Genomic DNA, 17,394 nt, shown 5'->3' with positions numbered 1-17,394 from the left:
TGTTCAGCAATGGCAGCCCAACTGTCTTGTTCTGTTGCATGAGGTGATTGTTTTAGTTTTTGTTCTCATCGACCCTGTGATCATCTGAGAGGAATGTTTGGAGATGTCTGGCAGTCTGAAGAGGCATCGCCGGTAAATGTTGGTTTCAGAAACTGTCAGCGGTGGGGACAGGTGTGTGTGTGTGTGTGTGTGTGTGTGTGTGTGTGTGTGTGTGTGTGTGTGTGTGTGTGTGTGTGTGTGTGTGTGTGTGTGTGTGTGTGTGTGTGTGTGTGTGTGGGAGGTTGGGGTTAGGGTCTGGCTGCAAACACTAGGAAAGCCAAGGCTTCCGGACGTTTGACACCAGCCACCCTCGCTGCGTTCCTTTGCCTCTTCTCGACCTCTCCGTGATGTATTTTGGCTGGATACAGAAATCTTCCATCTTAAAGGCTGTTGCAGAGTTACACCGAAGAGCATAATGTAAACAGGAGTTCAGGTTAAACAGGCTTAACTGTGTTTTCATTAAAACGACATTTTCAGTGCTTAGTAAATATTAATAATTCAATTACAAATTTACCAACACCTGCAGGTATACAATTTAGATTAAATACTTCTAAGATAATCTGAGGCACTGATGTTTGTTGTTGGCTCTCGGTACCAGAGAGCAGTACAAAGTGATATCTGAAAAGTATTCACTGCATCAGCGTGTTAAAAACTGCCATAAACTTTCTTTGGTGGCTGAGCTGTCCACGTGTTTGATGTATCTGAAAAGTGCCTTTCCTCCCTTCGGTCCTGACTGAGACGTTCCTCTCCGCGGCGATGCTACAGACAGGACAAGGCAATAGATTCAACACACGCCCATGCTTATTTACAATTCAGTAGAATATTCTTTGAAATCAATGCAATCCGTACAAAGTGCTTCGTTGAAAATTCGTTCGGTAAGTGTTTGAGGTGGCAGCTGGGATTCAGAGGCCACTGAAAAAGCTAAGGGTGTTTTACAGATGTTTGTCAATCGCTTGGATGGTAAAAAAAAGACCTCAGAGCTGCACTAGAAAGACTGGATCAAGACCCTTGATGAAACGTCACTTGGATCTCTGGCTAGTTTGTGTGGAGTTGATGGGGATCTTCCTGGACTGTAGAGTCTTTTTAGCAGGCTCTTTCTTTGAAGGGTCCTTAGTGTTGGCAGCTGACTGAGTGATCGTTTGTGCTTCAGAGAGCTTGGACTTGGTGGATGACAGCAGTGAATGTTTAGCTGCAGCTGATGCTTTAGAGGACTCTTTGTCTTTGGCTGTAGTCACGTTGTTCTGGGCTTCTAAAGCTGCATTTTGGGGTTTTTTGTTCACCCCACCAGTGGTTGCTTCTCTGGTTGTGTCCCCAACCCCGTCCTCTGGACATTCCTTTGTTTCTCCCATCCCTGTTTTTCCACTCTCACCTGGTTTACGGTTCTCCTTGGGCCTCAGAGCACTTTTAAAGAAGGACAAGCCTTTGTCTTCCATCTTACTGTTCCCCCGAGCTTCCTTAGAAGCTGAAGCGGCGCTAGCAGAGGAGAGACCTACACCTGAAGATCGGAGACTAGTCATGGAAGAGCTACTGCTGGAGGTGCGGCCTGCTGCCCTGTCCTCCAGAGCCCTGCCCGACCTTGCCTCTGCCCTACTAGCACCACCCGACCTGGAGGGAGGACCTCCGTGACTGACTTTCCTATCTGACGTTGATTTTGCTCGAGAAGTTTCACGGCTAGCGCTCCTGTCTGCTGCTCTAGTCCTTTCTGTTGCTGAGGTTTTCTCAGCGCCCCCTCTGGGGGATGACTTTCTCTGGGGGTGTGAGCTCTGTAACCCTGGAGAACCATTCTTCTTCTGCTGTGAGTCAGGGTGTAGCAACTCTGGGGTTTGGGGGAGCACTTTCTTGGATGAAGTTGCTGTTCTTGAGGAACCCCCCTTGCTTGTTTTAGGTGGCCCACTGCTCCTGTCCCTGGGGTTGGATGTTGAAGCCACCGTTGAACCTTTGGACTGCGGTCGAGATGGTGACTTTTCAATGGCCGGGGATGCAGGGGAGAGAGAGCTGGATGATGTCGAAGAGGTGGCAGGTCGTTTCTTGGGACTCCTCTCACCCTCCAACACAGTCTTATTGGAGGTCCTTTTGACGCCAACACTATCTGCCGTCCCGTTTCTTTGCTTGGGATCTTTTGGCGATAAACTGTGTCGAGGACTGATCTGCTCAGCCGCCGTGGCGTTGTTTTCCCCAGTCTGAATGGAGCTCCTTCGCTCTGTTTGTACAACAGTCTTGAAGCACCCCTGCTCTATCAACCTCCTGCTGCTGACATTACTGTCCAAAGCAGCAAGAGCTGACTTCCCACCAGACACTTTATCTGGCTTAGGGGAACCAGTGAAACATGGATCTGTCAGCGGGCTATCAGCCACCTCTCCTATCCTCTCCAGCGTAGGAGAAGAGTGAGACTCCAGGGAGAAGCGTGATGGAGAGTTGGAGCGGAGCTGGAGCTTAGCTGAGTGGGGCCAGGTTGGTTTTGAGCCGTTCTCACTCAGAGCAAGAGGGCTGGCAATTGAAGATCTTAAGGAGAAGGTTTGCCTTTGCATGCCTCTGACTGCTGGTCGGGTTGAAAGACCTGCATGATAGAAGCAAGACTATTTCAATTCATGGAGGAAATTCTTGACCCCTTAGAGGCAACAGTGTAAAATTAAAGTTTGCATTTTCACCGTCGTCCTCGCTTCTTTCACCAGCAAACTCCGCTGACTCAGAGAGAGACGCCAGCGAGGTCCGTCTGGAGGAACCAGATGAGGCTTGGCTGGGTGGACGGCTTCCCATCAGCCGACTTATCCAGTGTTCATTCAGAGAGGAACTGGTGGAACCTAAAAACCACAAAACGTTCTGGTTCATGTCAACCCAACCATCTATAATGAAACAATACAACATATGAGCCATTTTTATACCTAACGGATCTAAACCACTGCAGGTATAATACAATCTGCCTAATCAACGATGTAAGAAAATATCGATATGGCAATATATCAAGATATGTTTTTCCTGCAATATTATATCGATGTTCAAAAGCCATGTATGGAATTTTTGGAAGAATTCACATGCAAACATCTGTGTATTTTCTTTTCTTTTGGAACAACTCAAACGCCGACCACTAGTTGGCTGCAGAGTGCAATGGGCTTTGTTTCCACCACTAAAATGTAAATTCCTCAGTTATGGTTTAAATACCTCATGTTAAACATGTTAAGTATCAGTCTGGACTGTTTGTTGAATTTTCCTAAAATAATTTCAGTCTAAAAAAAGTTGCTAATACTGTTGTAGCCCTTCTGATCATTCCTCCCAGGTCCGGTGTTCATTAAGTCATCCCCAGCCCCTCCAGGTGTAGCTCCAGCCTCTTTGTCCCCAGCTCGGTGTGTGTGTCATTCCCCAGCTCGGTGTTTGTGTGTGTGTGTGTGTGTGTGTGTTTGTGTGTGTGTGTGTGTGTGTGTGTGTGTGTGTGTGTGTGTGTGTGTGTGTGTGTGTGTGTGTGTGTGTGTGTGTGTGTGTGTGTGTGTGTGTGTGTGTGTGTGTGTGTGTGTGTGTCCTTCCCCAGCTCTATGTATGTGTGTGTTTGTGTATGAGCCTCTTTGTCCCCAGCTCGGTGTGTGTGTGTCATTCCCCAGCTCGGTGTTTGTGTGTGTGTGCGTGCGTGTGTGTGTGTGTGTGTGTGTGTGTGTGTGTGTGTGTGTGTGTCCTTCCCCAGCTCGGTGTTTGTGTGTGTGTGCGTGTCCTTCCCCAGCTCGGTGTTGTGTGTGTGTGTGTATGTGTGTGTGTGTGTGTGTGTGTGTGTGTGTGTGTGTGTGTGTGTGTCCTTCCCCAGCTCTATGTATGTGTGTGTTTGTGTATGAGCCCTTCCCTCGGGCTTTAGGTTAAGTTTTGTGTTTTATAGTTTTAGGTTTATCTGCCCTCTGGTTCTGTTCCCATTTAGCTTATTGTATTCACCTGCTTTCCCTCCAGCCCTCACTCCACACACCTGCTTCCTGTTTCCCTAATTGCTCCTCCCCAGTGTATATAAGCCCTGTCTTGTCTCTGTGTTATGTCGGTCCATTGTGATTTATTCTGTCAGTCTGCTTGTTTCCCTAGTGTTTTTTGGATCTCATGATCATGTTCTGGATTTTTGGATTTTGGCTTCCTGCCCTTTTGGATTTATGTTCGCTTGGGTTCATCCTATAAATAAAAGGATTTTTTCTTTATATATCTACTCCTGCCTCGTGTCATCCTGGGTATCTGCATTTTTGGGTCCTAACCATCCTCAAATCGTGACAAGAAGTCCACAGAATGTAGTTAAAAGTCTTCAGCTTGTCCAAAATGCTGCAGCTAGAGTTCTGATGAGAATTACAAAGAGAGATCATATCTCTCCTGTCTTAGCTTCCCTACACTGGCTACCTGTTAATTTCAAAATAGATTTTAAGATCCTCCTTCTCACATATAAAGCTCTTAATAATCAAGCTCCATCATACATCAGTGATCTGATTGTTCCATACGTTCCTAACCAAGCATTTTGCTCTCAGACTGTAGGTCTACTGGTGGTTCCCAGAATATCTAAAATTAGGATGGGAGGCAGATCTTTTAGTTATCAGGCTCCTCTCCTGTGGAACCAGCTCCCAGTCTTAGTCCGTGAGGCAGACACCTTGTCTACTTTTAAGACTAGACTTAAAACGCTTTTATTTGATAGGGCCTATGGTTAAAATCTGATGTTAGCCTAGATCTGGACAAGTGGGGGAGTACAGGGAGGTGGAGTGTACAGTCGGTAAAGACGGCTCTCCCTTGCCCTGCATCCAACATGCCTCCATCTAAAAAGGCTAGGTTATCTAGAGTTATCTCTGTAGTTATGCTGCTATAGGCTTAGACTGCTGGAGGATACACTGACCACTTTTCACACTCTACTACTTTCTTCTACAATCTGCTCTTTAACTGCATTATTTTCTGCAATTTCAGCTGTTAACTTTATTTTCTCTGTAAGTGTTTTTCTCCCCAGAAGAAGCTACAATGATGTTCTGCTGAGCTGTGGTTGCCTCATGGAGGGGGCCATCGTCTAGCACACTGCTGCTAACCACTTAAACATTCTCCTTCTCCTGATAATAACTTTTTGCTTTCCTTGACGTTGGATGTGCTACTGCTAGTTTACCTGTTTAATTATAGATTCACTAGGATAAATACAATAAAGTTTATCTCTCGCCAAATAGAATATTTACTAAGAAATCACAATGCAACCATAGACACATTGCTTGGTGTGTGTTTGTGTGTGTGTGTGTGTGTGTGTGTGTGTGTGCGTGCGTGCGTGCGTGCGTGCGTGTGTGTGTGTGTCTGCCTGCTCTGTCTTCTCGATCCCCAGTGAGTCGTGGAGGATGGCTGCTTATACTGAGCCAGGATTCTCTGGAGGTTTCTTCCTGTTAAAAGGGAGTTTTCCTCTCCACTGTCGCTATATGCTTGCTTAGGATGAGGATTGCTGTAAAGTCACTGACACTAGTCAGTGACTTGATGCAATTTGCTGGGTTCCTTATATAGGAAACATTTTTTCTGATTGGCTAGATTGGAATGTTTATTATGTGAAGTGCCTTGAGATGACTCTTGTCGTGATTTGGCGCTATATAAATAAACTTGAATTGAACTGAATTTAATTGAAAAGAGAAAGGAAGAGACAAAAGGGGGTGGTGGTGGTGGGGAGGTTCCACAAAAATAAACAATAATGAACAAGAGTCTGTTTCTAGACCTGCAGAAAGAGGAAAAAAAGGGACACAACAACAATACAACAAGAACAAGCTATCACTGCATCAACTTGATGAAGAAATATATAATCAACATTGTTTAACTGAACAATCACATGATAATAAATCACAGTACATTAAGTGCCCACCATAGCCTTAAGACATGTGTTGAACGTGCCCAAGTCCATACTTTTGAGAGCACCATGTGAGCACCTGTGTGTGTACACACGCTTGTTTATGTAAGGTTTCTCTTTAGCAGCGTCCTATAGAGAGTGTGAGGAGCCACAGATCTGCCACCCAAAGATGTGCAGGAGATGGAGGCAGCTACAAGTCCCAGAGATCCAGGAGCTGCCCCAGAGCACAGGAACCCCAGGGAGACTGCAACCAGAAAAGCCCCCGCCCCCCTCGAGAGGCGCAGAGGATCACCCCGGGGGGCCACAACCAGCAGCCGGCAGAGTCCAAGGAGATATCGGCGGCAAGCCCACAGGCCCGTCCGCAGCCTTGAAATGTGTTTTCAAGGAAAATGCACAAGCTAATTTAGTAATTACCTCCAACAGAGCTGTTGGCAGACCAAGATGGGATTGTGGCACGTCGTTGATAAAACAAGATGTAAGCAGTTAGCTTGCAGACGTCGTCCTCAGATATGGGATGAACATCGCTGTCATCAAAGCAGTACCACTGTCCGTCGATGGAGTTCTTACAGTGAGCTAGAAACACACATTTAATCATCACGGAGTGTCTTCATTTAACTGATTACGACTTAAATCCTCATGGAGACCTCAGTGAGTGTGATTACCTGTGTAATGCCCCCCCTGCATGGTGCCATGGTGGTTACACACTGCATACAGGTCATACAGGTAGTCCTCCGGGTCACGCCCCAGCCCGTAAGGTCGTCTCCATGGTGACCAGTGGGAGGGGAGGCTCCAGCTGCTCTGGCTCCTCTTTACGATGTGAGGTGCCATGTCCATACCGTTGAGCGGGAACTTTACCATGTTCTGCATCTTCATGCGTCGGTCCCCATCCTGGAGCATTGAAATCTTTGCAGTGAATTTTTGTTTTTTTTTATAACTGAAATCTAAAAAGATGAGATGGTGTCACTGTGAGGACCTGTCTGAAGCGTTTCAGGTGGAGGATCAGGATGTCAGGAAGTGTCCACAGGCTGAGCTTGATGCTGCCCTGCTGGAGCTGCTTACAATGTGGACACCTCCACGCATCATCAGGGGCAAGCTGACAAGTCATTTAAAAATGTGTTTAGCTGTGACTTTTATTTTATTGGAAAGTAAAACATTTGTAAAAAGAAAAATAAATAAAAGCTCCAGCGTACCTGCTCTTCTTTGGTGTATAGTTGCAAACACTGGGCCAGCGTGCAGTTCTGAGGCTGCAGATGCTGCTCCTTCACCTGCCGTACGCTCTCAGCATCTGGGATGTACTCGTCCTCGGTTCTTTTGAACAGACTGTGGGCATGGCACAGCACCAGTCACACAGGAATAACACAGATCGGTCGTTAGGTTCTGACAGGAGGTGTGACACGTCGCACATCTGCTCCCTGCCTAATGAGCAGCATGCTTTATGTTTGTCACTCACTAGTCTTTTGTCTCCTTGTCCCATTCAACCACTATTTTGACATGAGGTGGTCCTCCTGGACCACACGACTTGAACGCCCTGTTGGACGAAGGAAACGAGAACAGTTGTTTTTTTATGTTTGGCTGTAAACATATTTAGAGGATCAGAGGACAGAGTCGTCTTGTTTTATGCATTAACACGTTTGTGCACGCACTACAGGAACAACGTTTTATTGACTTTATATAGCATTAGATCCATTCAGAGGACCAAAAAACTGCAGGAAGATTTTGTTTCCCTGTTTTTAGATTAAAGACAAAATATCAAGAAAATTCCTAAATATTTTCAGAAAAACAAATTCCTCTTTTGAAAAAATAAGGTCTAAATATCAGGCAAAATGGTTTCAGAATAATAAAAGTCAAACAACCTCTAGCGTGAAACTAAAATGTTGACTAAAGGACGATAATCTGTTTTAAAATGAAATGTCAAGAAGAAATAGTCCCTGCATGACCAGAATAAAGCGTATTTAATTCTCCCACAGCTGCTTCACCTGCCAATCTTCCTGAGTAGATGTTTATTAGTAGCAAATACTTTTAAATAGTTGTGTCAGATATCCTTTAGCTGGACCTTGTGTGTGTTTACCAGCCTTTTCTAAGCTGTTACATAAAAGTTTAACAATCAAACCTCCCAAAGTCTCAATCTGACACGTTGCTTTATCTCTATAGATCATTTTGAGTGGTGTAACACTGCCCCCTGGTGGCGGTGGAAGGTGATACCTCTCCACAGATGGATGGCAGAGCGGCTGCTCCTCCTGAGGCAACAGATAGGTGATTCCAACCACTCCTACCACACGCAAGGTGAAGGGCCCCACCTGCAGGCCATCAGGCATAAAACATTATTCATCTCAGCAAATTAATACAAGAAAGTCACACAAAAAAATGTAAACCTGAACGAGTACACCAGGCCGCAGAAGATGCTTCATTTTCTCCAAGATCTCAGTCTGCAGCACATCCCATGTCACCGTACGCTCCAGGTAGAGGATGAAAGGATTCCCAAATCTACAGATATGATAAAGGTTATGAGGTTTTGAATGCAGAAGTTTAAAATTTCATCTGGTTCCTGCTGATGGGAGTACCTGCGTCCCTGCTGTCCAGCGCAGGCCCTGTTGCACACCAACAGCACGATCTTCTCAGCCTGCCCACTGTTCTTATTGGGACTCTGAGGTGGAGTGGTGGGCTCTTGGATCTGCGCGGATATGCGGTTATTCTCTGTGCCATACTTCAAATTGTTGTGATTGAGATTTAAATGTGGGCTTCCTGAAATTTAAAAAACAACAACATTGTGGCTTCCTGCGTGGGAGTGTGTGCTGCAGCGTTCTGTTCTGAGGAGACGTTTTACCGCCACGTTTCGAACGGATCTGATCTGGTCTGAAGAGCTCCGGCGTCTCGAACGCAAAGATGGAGTCGCTCTCCTGAATGATCTCCAGGTCTTCGTCGTCATCACAGAAGGAGCGATGAAAGCCATCGAAGTACATCTCCGTGAGGACGATCTGGACGGGGACAGTGGACAGAACCGGTGTGTGGGCTGTCTGTGCTCTGAATTAGTCACACATAGGGTATAAATGTAGGAAACACAGCAGATTCATCTAGTACTCCATAGTTCAGCTCCTTTATGAAAACTGAACCCTGGCTTTGGGTGAAAGGCTCTAAAAGGTGCGGCACCTGCTGGGCAGGGATTTTGGTCTCTTGTTCCACAGCTCGTCTCAACCTGGACACGGTCCCCGACAGAGGCACGGCCACCCCAACTCTCATGCAGTGTGAGCACTTTCCTTGGTACACCACCGTCACATACAGAGGTCTGCAACACACACACACACACACACACACACACACACACACACACACACACACACACACACACACACGGAAACTGAATTGTGTTTCATCACCACGCCTGGTCTGGTGTTGCTAAAATAGATGACAGGATCTAATTTTAGCGCTGTCCTGTCACACGTTTGTTTGGATTTGACGCCGCTTTCATGGCCGAGTTCCAACTGAGTCTTTTATCTCACAGTCGTTCTTATAATTTCTTATCTTTCATTCATCTAGGCTCTTTAGTCCTAAACGAGAGTCTGCTTACCGCGTGTGAGGAACTGGGATTGGCAGTGAGATGCAGAGGAAAGGATCGAAGGTGTTGCTCTGCTTCTGGCAGTGAGGACAAGTCAGGGACGACCTGATGAGACAAAACTGTGATCTGAAACTTGGACGATAACATTATTAGCCTGAGAGTGATGAGCAGTGTTTCATGTTCACCCTCCTTTGCCACTTTATCCTGTTAAAAAGAATTTAATTGGCGTGGCCTTCCATTAATTATTTTAGCACATAGTGGCTCAAGAAAGGATTTAAAAATATGAAAAAGTTGCAAAGTTTCCCTTTAACCCCCCAATAATGAGTGTCAAGCAGGGAGGCCTTGGATCCCATTTTTAAAGAGCAAGTCACCCCCTACCAGAGTCCTACTCCACTCCCACTTCCTGTTTGAAAACTGCAACAAATGCCTTTGCCTGGCAGACCGAGAGGAAGGCGCGGCTAACAAATACACACACACAGGCTCAGAACAGCATTGTGACATCATAATGTACCAGCTAACATCATAATGTACCTCTTGGCCACTAGTGATGGAAGATTTAAATTCAAATGCAGTGCAGATGTTTTACCTGAAGACAGCACAACACTTGACAGTTTCAGGCAGAAAATTTTTCATTTTCACTAAGATGCACTAAAGTGCCTAATTATAGACTACATGTGTCTACAGCACGGTTAGACACTCATTTATATAGTTTATCAGCATAAAGAAGTTGATTTGGGAGTGACTTGCTCTTTAAAGTCTTTGGTATGACCCGACCGTGGATTTGAACCCCGATCGTACAGTCTCAGGCAGACATTCATACCACTAGGCCACTGAGCTGGTCAGAGCAGGGTAATTTAATGAGTAGTCAGACTAAGACAGATACTTTTACCTGTATTGTGCCTGAAACAGCTCCTGCACAAAAGAGCCAGGGGCTGGTAGCGGAGATCCTTCAGGGGCTGTTTCTTCCTCCACTGGAGGCTGACCAAACAGGGCAGAGAGCTACTTGACATTACTGCACATTTCAATAGCTACAGCGGTCAAACTAAAGAGGTATACAAAAACATTACAATTCACCTTCCTGGGGGGTCTGCTGTCAGGGTGGACGATCTGGTTCAGGTCTTCATGAACCCTGTCCAGCAGCCAGAGGAGGAATTCCTGGGCATCATGCTGGGAGTTACCTCTGAACTGCAGGGCGCTCTTCGACACCACGTTCTGCAACCAGCATGGGAACAGTTTTAGAGATTTGCACCACCTATCGATTAGCCACTCTGCAAGTGCTACTTGTGTTACTTTGACATTGTCTGTTCATAAAATATTCAGAGGGTGTGGGCGGGACGGTGATCAGCGTAGCCTTAAAGGTCAGCAGAAGATCGTTTTGGTACTGAGCAGAAGAAAAGGACAGAGAGAATCCAGAAGGTGATAACAGTGTGTTTTCTCCTGAAGAAGGAAGCTAGGGAGTCACCTCTTCTCACGCTGGCTATCAAATGTCAGGTATGAAGCATGAGCACAGACTAGACTAACAGCCTTGGTTTGGAGGTGTGACAAAAACTGTCTTTCAGAGATAAAACTGCAATAAAAAGAAGAACAAGGCAGAAAGAAAACTCACTTTAAAGTAGAACATCTTGGCAAAAAAAGGTAAGTTTCATGAATTGGTGTACTCTGTTAGTGAAATGACTGTCACCACTAGTCTGGACTCACTGCTTCTGAATAAAAATCTAGTAAATAACAACGCTGAATGAATTACACCCATCCAGGTCTAAGCAGTAGAAGCACTAGTTCACTAAAAAAAAGTCAGAGAATGACACAAATCTGAATTTTAGCAAAGTTTGCTGCCTCACTTCTCGTTCTGGAAGTTAGTAAAAACTCCAGAATATTTAAAAGAGTAGTTAGACGAATTACAAACACTGACAAGTTTCCTCTTTGAGATGAAGACTGATGCATTTCCAGAACACTTGAGGCTTCAGGGCACAAAAAGAATCAAGAAACAGCATAGATGGCTCCTAAAACAGATCCAGCTGCAGGATCAGAGTACCATCAGGGAGGCCTGGAGTGAAGATGGGCAGCAAAGATTCCCTTTTATCACTGACAATGAGTTAAGAGGTAACTGTGTAAAGTAACAATGTTTATTAATGGTGAAAGTTTTGTAACCATTTTTTACAAATCAGTAAATACATTTTGTCCTCACTGGCTTCCGTAAAAGAAAACATGGCATTTAATATGGTGTCACCCAGAGACTTAGACCCGCTCCATGTACTTTAGAACAGATTTTTATGGTTAAATGTTATGAAACTGCCAATATTTTTCATCAAGTGGGCATCTTTTAATTCATTTAGAACAATATTTTGATGGATCTTTTCAGAGATTAACAGTAAAAACTACACATTGTCACTTTAATAAAGCAATGTGGCAGGCAGATGAAGAGTGAAGGCGGAAGCTAACACCAACACTGAATGCCTCAAACACCCATGGTTGCTGGCAATCTGTGAGTGGAACGCCCAAAGCCAAGTCCAGAGAGCTTGGCGTGAACCACCAAATCATTACTGATAGAGGAATGTCACAGCGTGGTCAGTCCCTTGACCAACCTCCTCACTTATTACAACATGACACAACAAGTAACACCACATTTGCAACACCGAACAAAGTAATAAGTAAGAACAAATGACCCACAATAAACATGCATAAACACCCCCAAATAGAACTAAATAACTAAAAACACGACTACCCACAATGCACCTCGCCCACCAGTTCTTTATTGTCCTGGGTTGTTTTTCCTATAGGTCCACAAATATATATGTCTGTTTATCAAACACACTTTAAGGTGACGTAAAGATGAATAAAGTAGAAACATAAAATTATAAATTAATCACTTTTTAGTTAAGTTTACTCATTCCAGTTAAGTTGTTCTTTATTAATTTAATTAGGTTACGCTTACAAAAAAAGGAAATGGTTCAGGTTAATTAAAAAGTTTGAGTTCTATGTACCTAAAACAAGGAAAAGGCAGAACTAACTCAACACATTTGAGTTAAAAAGAAACTATTTTAAAATTATAAGTTTCACCTACTCAAAATATTTTATTATTTTCAACAATTTGGGTTTACAGTGAAGTATTGAGCTTCCATCAGTTAGAATTTGGTCCAGAGGTTGATTAAAAGCATGTTATTGTAACCATAGAAACATCAGATGAAATTATCTTAAAAAAACAGCAGACTTTGTGAAAACCGAAACTTAGTCTTTCTTTAACCTTTTACCTACAAAAACTCTTAATTTGCTGAATTCATATTTAAAATCACTGTGTGCAGAAATGAAGTCTTTATTCCCCCACAACTTCTTACTTGCGCTCTCACATCAAACCCAACTTTTAAGTGGAAACCCATGAAAATGGCTTTTTCAGCCAGGTGGTTCCTTCGAGGTTCAGAGGAAGTATAACGGACAGAAAATGTGTTTTATAGACGATCAAGATTACTCATCAGGTTTAACCGTATTCAAACACACTCTCAGCGATAACTGGCTCCAGCTGTTTGTTTCATTATCAGACAAACTGATACAAACCTGCTAATATACCTGGTAAGAGTCTGATGAGATCCATGAATTCATGTTTGAAAAAGAAAATTGTTTGGTGATATATTTGCAGATATTTCCAAAACTATAAGATAAAATACACAACTGTTGACACTTATTAGTGCACATTTAATTTACTCTGAGTTATTCCGAAATATTTATTTCAAAATGAGTTTTAGCTGCAATCAAATTTCTAACTAAGATTCATAAATCTCCATCACTTACAATAACTTCATTACCCCGTTCAATAAAATCTCACTGCTATTAAAAATAAAGCCTCTGTATCCACTCAGACTGTCTGTCCTCTTGCTGGCAACAGAGGTAGAAAAAGAGACAGAAATAGTAACGCTGTCAAAAATAAACTGACCCTGTGATGTTTGGCTTCTTTTTGTACTTCAGCTGTTAGAAAAAATGTGTTATGAAACTGAAAAATAAGCAACAAAAACCAGGTTTGTGGCGGGCCTGTGTCTCATGTCTGGATGGAGGTTTGAGTGAATCCAGCTGCAGAAGCGGTCAATAGTACACTCCTAAGATCATTTTTCTATGCATATTCATCCATCCACCCATTCAGTCATCCATCTTCCTTCACTTATCTGGAGTGGGGTCACGGGGGCAGCAGCCTTAGCAGGGAGGCCCAGACTTCCCTCTCCCCAGCCACTTGGGCCAGCTCCTCCAGGGGAATCCTGGTGTTCCCAGGCCAGGTGAGAGACATTGTCCCTCCAGCGTGTCCTGGGTCTTCCCTTGGGTCTTCTCCTAGTTGGACGTGCCCTGAAAACCTCACCAGGAAGGCATCCAAGAGACATCCTCCATGTGGAGGAACAGTGTATCTACTCCGAGCCCTCCAGGATGACGGAGCTTCTCACCCTCACTCGTGAACAAAACCCTGAGATACTTAAACTCCTCCACTTGGGGGTGGACCTCGTCTCTGACGCGAAAAAGGTATTCTACCCTTTTCTGACTCAAGACCATGGTCTCGGATTTAAAGGAGCTGATTCTCATCCAGCTGCTTCACACTTGGCTGTGAACCGCTCCAGTGAAAGCTGGAGATCATGTTCTGATGAATCCAACAGGACCACATCATCTGCATAAAGCAGAGACCTGATGCTAAAGCCACCAGATGCATATTGGAAACTTAGGTTAGCGTTACACTCACAAATTAAAAAGTGTCATCCCTACAGAGTGTGTTTGTGTAGCCTGGCCTACCAGACACGTCCTGTTTAATTCTGCACAGAGAAAGAGTCTGGTTACTCACAGGCAGAGAGGCACATGAGGGGCGGGACTAGGCAGCTCAAAAATAACCAATGTCGACTGTACCGTGTGACGCTGTAGTCAAAAATGGCGTCTGGCAACGACACAAACATCTTTTATTTTTTTTAGAAGAAATGGTTTAAGCGCTTCTTTACTTGTTGTTTTAAAGACATTCAAGTCATTTAGAACAGAGGAAAGAGCCGCAGCGAACTCCGCCGCTGTCTTCGTTGTTTATGAGAAACTGAGCATCGCTGTGTGTGACGTACGCGACGCTGGAGCTTTTTAGCTGTAGTCAAAAACGGTGTCTGGCGACAGCGCAAACAAAACTCTTACAGCGCTACTTGTTGTTTTAAAGATGTGTCCAAGTCATCTAGAATAGAGGATAGAGCTGCAGCAAACTCCGCTTCAGTCGCCATATTAATGATAATCTCGGCGTTGTGGTGTGTGACGTACTCTACTCAGCTCTGATTGGCTCGGTTAGAATTCTCAGGGGGAGGGTCTTTTTTAATAGGAGTGTTCCCAGACAGATGAGGAGTCTGGCAAGCCAGGCTAGTATTTGTGTGCAGTGTTAGAAATGATTAAAATCACAGGTTTTCTAAAATACTTAAGGCTGGAAACCCCTCATGGCTACATGAGAACTACCCTGTAAAGAAGAGTGGGACAAAACTCCTCCATAGTGATCAAAAACACTAGATTAGAGCAGGAACTATGACGTGTTTGGGGGTCACTTACTTTTTCACTTTTTCCACTTGGTTTGAATCCCTTCTAAATCATCATTTTGTATTTCGTCAGGTAGATGTTGACCACAGCCTACCTTGAAGTCTCTGCTGTGCTGAGGGGTGTACTCAAAGGTCCAGAGAGCCCGAACCAGACCGGACAGCTGCTCAGTGACCTCCCCGGTCTCCTGCGGCTGGCTGGCGGCCTTCTTCTGCACCAGGACCCCATTGGACTTGGCCTTGTCGTTGTCGCTGCCCGTCTCTTCTCCTTTAAACTGCTCCAGAGCCAGGTACTCAGCGAACAGCTCCGTGTTGCTCAGGCACTGTAAGATAGCGTTCATGAAGCAGGTGTTGCCATGGTTTTTCAGCCCGGCAACCCCCGGGACCTTGTCCCCGAAAGGGAACCCTCCGCAGTCGCTGTCGTCAGATGGGACCGAGCCCCCCGTGGTGTTGGGAACTAAAGTTGCCTCGGCCTTGTCTGCGGCGGCGGCGGCGGCTTGCTCGTCGGTACCGAAATGAGACAGAGTGGACAGAGTCCGCAGAACTCTGTTCATGAAGCTCCCCACGGAGCGGACTGAGCTCCTGCGGAACAGCTTCTTGCTGAAGGATTTCTTCTCCTTGTTACTGACAACTTTCGACATGATGGAGATGCTGATGGGGTTTTTCCCTGATGTTAAATCTCCTCACATGTCATCACCTCCCATCAAGGCCTGGTGGATCTGGGGACCAGAGCTGGGTCCTATCACCCAACTTGCAGCACGGCGTTGGGTTGCACAAACAACCTCCGTGGAAAGCGATGGTCAGGGTGAATCCCTGGGCCAGTCCCACTCCAGCCAGCAGCCATTATTATCATCATCATCATCATCCGGATCTGCCAGAAAAACGCATGTGTCATCCTTCAGCTACAAACACACCAGCTCTAAGCAGGAGGAGAAACGCCGAATCAATTAGTGTGAGTGGCTGGTGGGATTCCTCATCCTTTATTAAACCGCAGCTCCACCCTGCTGAACTTCGCGGACCCGTTGTTCGGACAGAGAGTCTCAGTACGGGTGTGTTTATTGATCCGTCTTCTTCCGTAATCCACGGGAGCTCCGATCAGCCGAGGAAGCCCCCCGACCGGAGCGGCACGGTCCGCCGCTCCCTCTCCTCCTCCCGCGGACAGGCATCGCTTCTCCGGCGCCGTGTCCCCATCCCAAACTTCTCTTTCCTGTTGGTTTTTTTCTTCTTCTTCTTTATCTTTGCTTTAATGTTAAAATCCCTTCTTTAGTATCTCAGAATCCTCCCGCTTTTATTTCCGCCTCCGGATGGGCTTCATCACGGCGAGGCCGCTTCTCCCGTCTCCATCATCAGTTGTGGACACCGACACTGCAGGCAGGGCGGTGACGGCTGACGTCAGGCCTGCGCGCTGGTCCATGTTGGAGGAGAGCAGGTAGAGCAGCCGCCTGTGATGCTGGCGGATACTGGTGATGATGATGCTCCATCCGAGCTGCGCGCACGCGGGCAGCCAATCGGCTTCCTGGAGCACATAAACTGCTGTAACCTATACGTTCATGCCAGGGCAGGAAGTTTCCAGCGGAAGTGTCCAGAAAAAACATGATGTATCTAGATGTCTGGAAAAAAGTGCAAAGGAATAATTTCCTGCCTAAATGTCATGAAAGGGGTTGGTATCCTTTCAGATAAAAATTGTTAAAATGTGGAAAACATTCAACATCGGTGCTGGTCATAAAATTAGAGCATGACAAAGTTAATTTATTTCATTAATTCTATTCAAAAAATGAAACTTGTACATTAGATTCACTCACACTGATATATTTCAAATGCTTGTTTTTCTGATGATTCTGACAACTACTGACAATCCCAAATTCATTAATTCTCAGAAAATTAGAATATTGAAAAAAGGTTCAAAACTGAAGACACTCTAATAAGCTAATTCACTCAAATGCCTGCAAAAGCCTTTAAATGGTCTCTCAGTCTAGTTCTGTAGGCTACACAATTATGGGGAAGACCGCATACTTGACAGTTGTTCTAAAGACGACCATTGACACCTTTCACAAGAAGGGCAAGACACCAAAGGTCACTGCTAAAGAGGCTGGCTGTTCACAGAGCTCTGTGTCCAAGCACAGTAATAGAAAGGTACAGGGAAGGACATGATGTGGTAGAAAAAAGTAGAGAAAAATAGAAATAACTGCACCCTAGAGAATTGTGAAACAAAGCCCATTCATAAAAGTGGACTGCAGCTGGAGTCAGTGCTTCAAGAACCACCACACACAGATGTATGCAAGACATGGTTTAAGCTGTCGCTTTCCTTGTGTCAAGCCACTCTAGAACAAGAGATGGTGTCAGAAGGAATATTTCTATAAAAAGTGTGCTTTAATAATATTTTGAGTCATTGATTGTAACCGAGGCTTTTGGGTCTGTTTTTACCAACTACAATAACAGCTTTTTTTTTAATAAAGTGCTTTCAACGT

General features: G+C 45.0%; 1 protein-coding gene across 3 annotated transcripts in view; it reads right to left on the bottom strand.

The window, feature by feature from the left end:
- LOC107388018 (ubiquitin carboxyl-terminal hydrolase 31) overlaps positions 1-16,547 on the bottom strand; it is a 16,933-nt gene extending 386 nt beyond the window's left edge. The window contains exons 1-16 of one of the 3 annotated variants that reach the window (XM_015963350.3): positions 15,025-16,547; positions 10,479-10,616; positions 10,294-10,403; positions 9,417-9,509; positions 8,999-9,134; positions 8,676-8,826; positions 8,413-8,593; positions 8,224-8,335; positions 8,054-8,148; positions 7,302-7,379; positions 7,042-7,171; positions 6,825-6,944; positions 6,514-6,739; positions 6,266-6,424; positions 2,688-2,840; positions 1-2,596 (exon numbers count right to left, since the gene is read on the bottom strand). The exon at positions 1-2,596 is cut by the window's left edge and continues 386 nt beyond it. In XM_015963350.3, coding sequence (XP_015818836.3) covers positions 1,059-2,596; positions 2,688-2,840; positions 6,266-6,424; positions 6,514-6,739; positions 6,825-6,944; positions 7,042-7,171; positions 7,302-7,379; positions 8,054-8,148; positions 8,224-8,335; positions 8,413-8,593; positions 8,676-8,826; positions 8,999-9,134; positions 9,417-9,509; positions 10,294-10,403; positions 10,479-10,616; positions 15,025-15,567 — 3,963 coding nt within the window. In that variant the 5' untranslated portion in view covers positions 15,568-16,547 and the 3' untranslated portion in view covers positions 1-1,058. The remainder of the gene's footprint in view (positions 2,597-2,687; positions 2,841-6,265; positions 6,425-6,513; positions 6,740-6,824; positions 6,945-7,041; positions 7,172-7,301; positions 7,380-8,053; positions 8,149-8,223; positions 8,336-8,412; positions 8,594-8,675; positions 8,827-8,998; positions 9,135-9,416; positions 9,510-10,293; positions 10,404-10,478; positions 10,617-15,024) is intronic. The other 2 variants (XM_015963352.3, XM_015963353.3) reach the window with 2 other exon arrangements.
- Positions 16,548-17,394: the final 847 nt, after the last annotated feature.

This window comes from Nothobranchius furzeri, chromosome 16, assembly GCF_043380555.1.
Source record: "Nothobranchius furzeri strain GRZ-AD chromosome 16, NfurGRZ-RIMD1, whole genome shotgun sequence".
NCBI lineage: Eukaryota > Metazoa > Chordata > Actinopteri > Cyprinodontiformes > Nothobranchiidae > Nothobranchius > Nothobranchius furzeri.
Note: the sequence above shows the minus strand (reverse complement) of the source record. Positions and strands in the feature narration are given on the sequence as shown.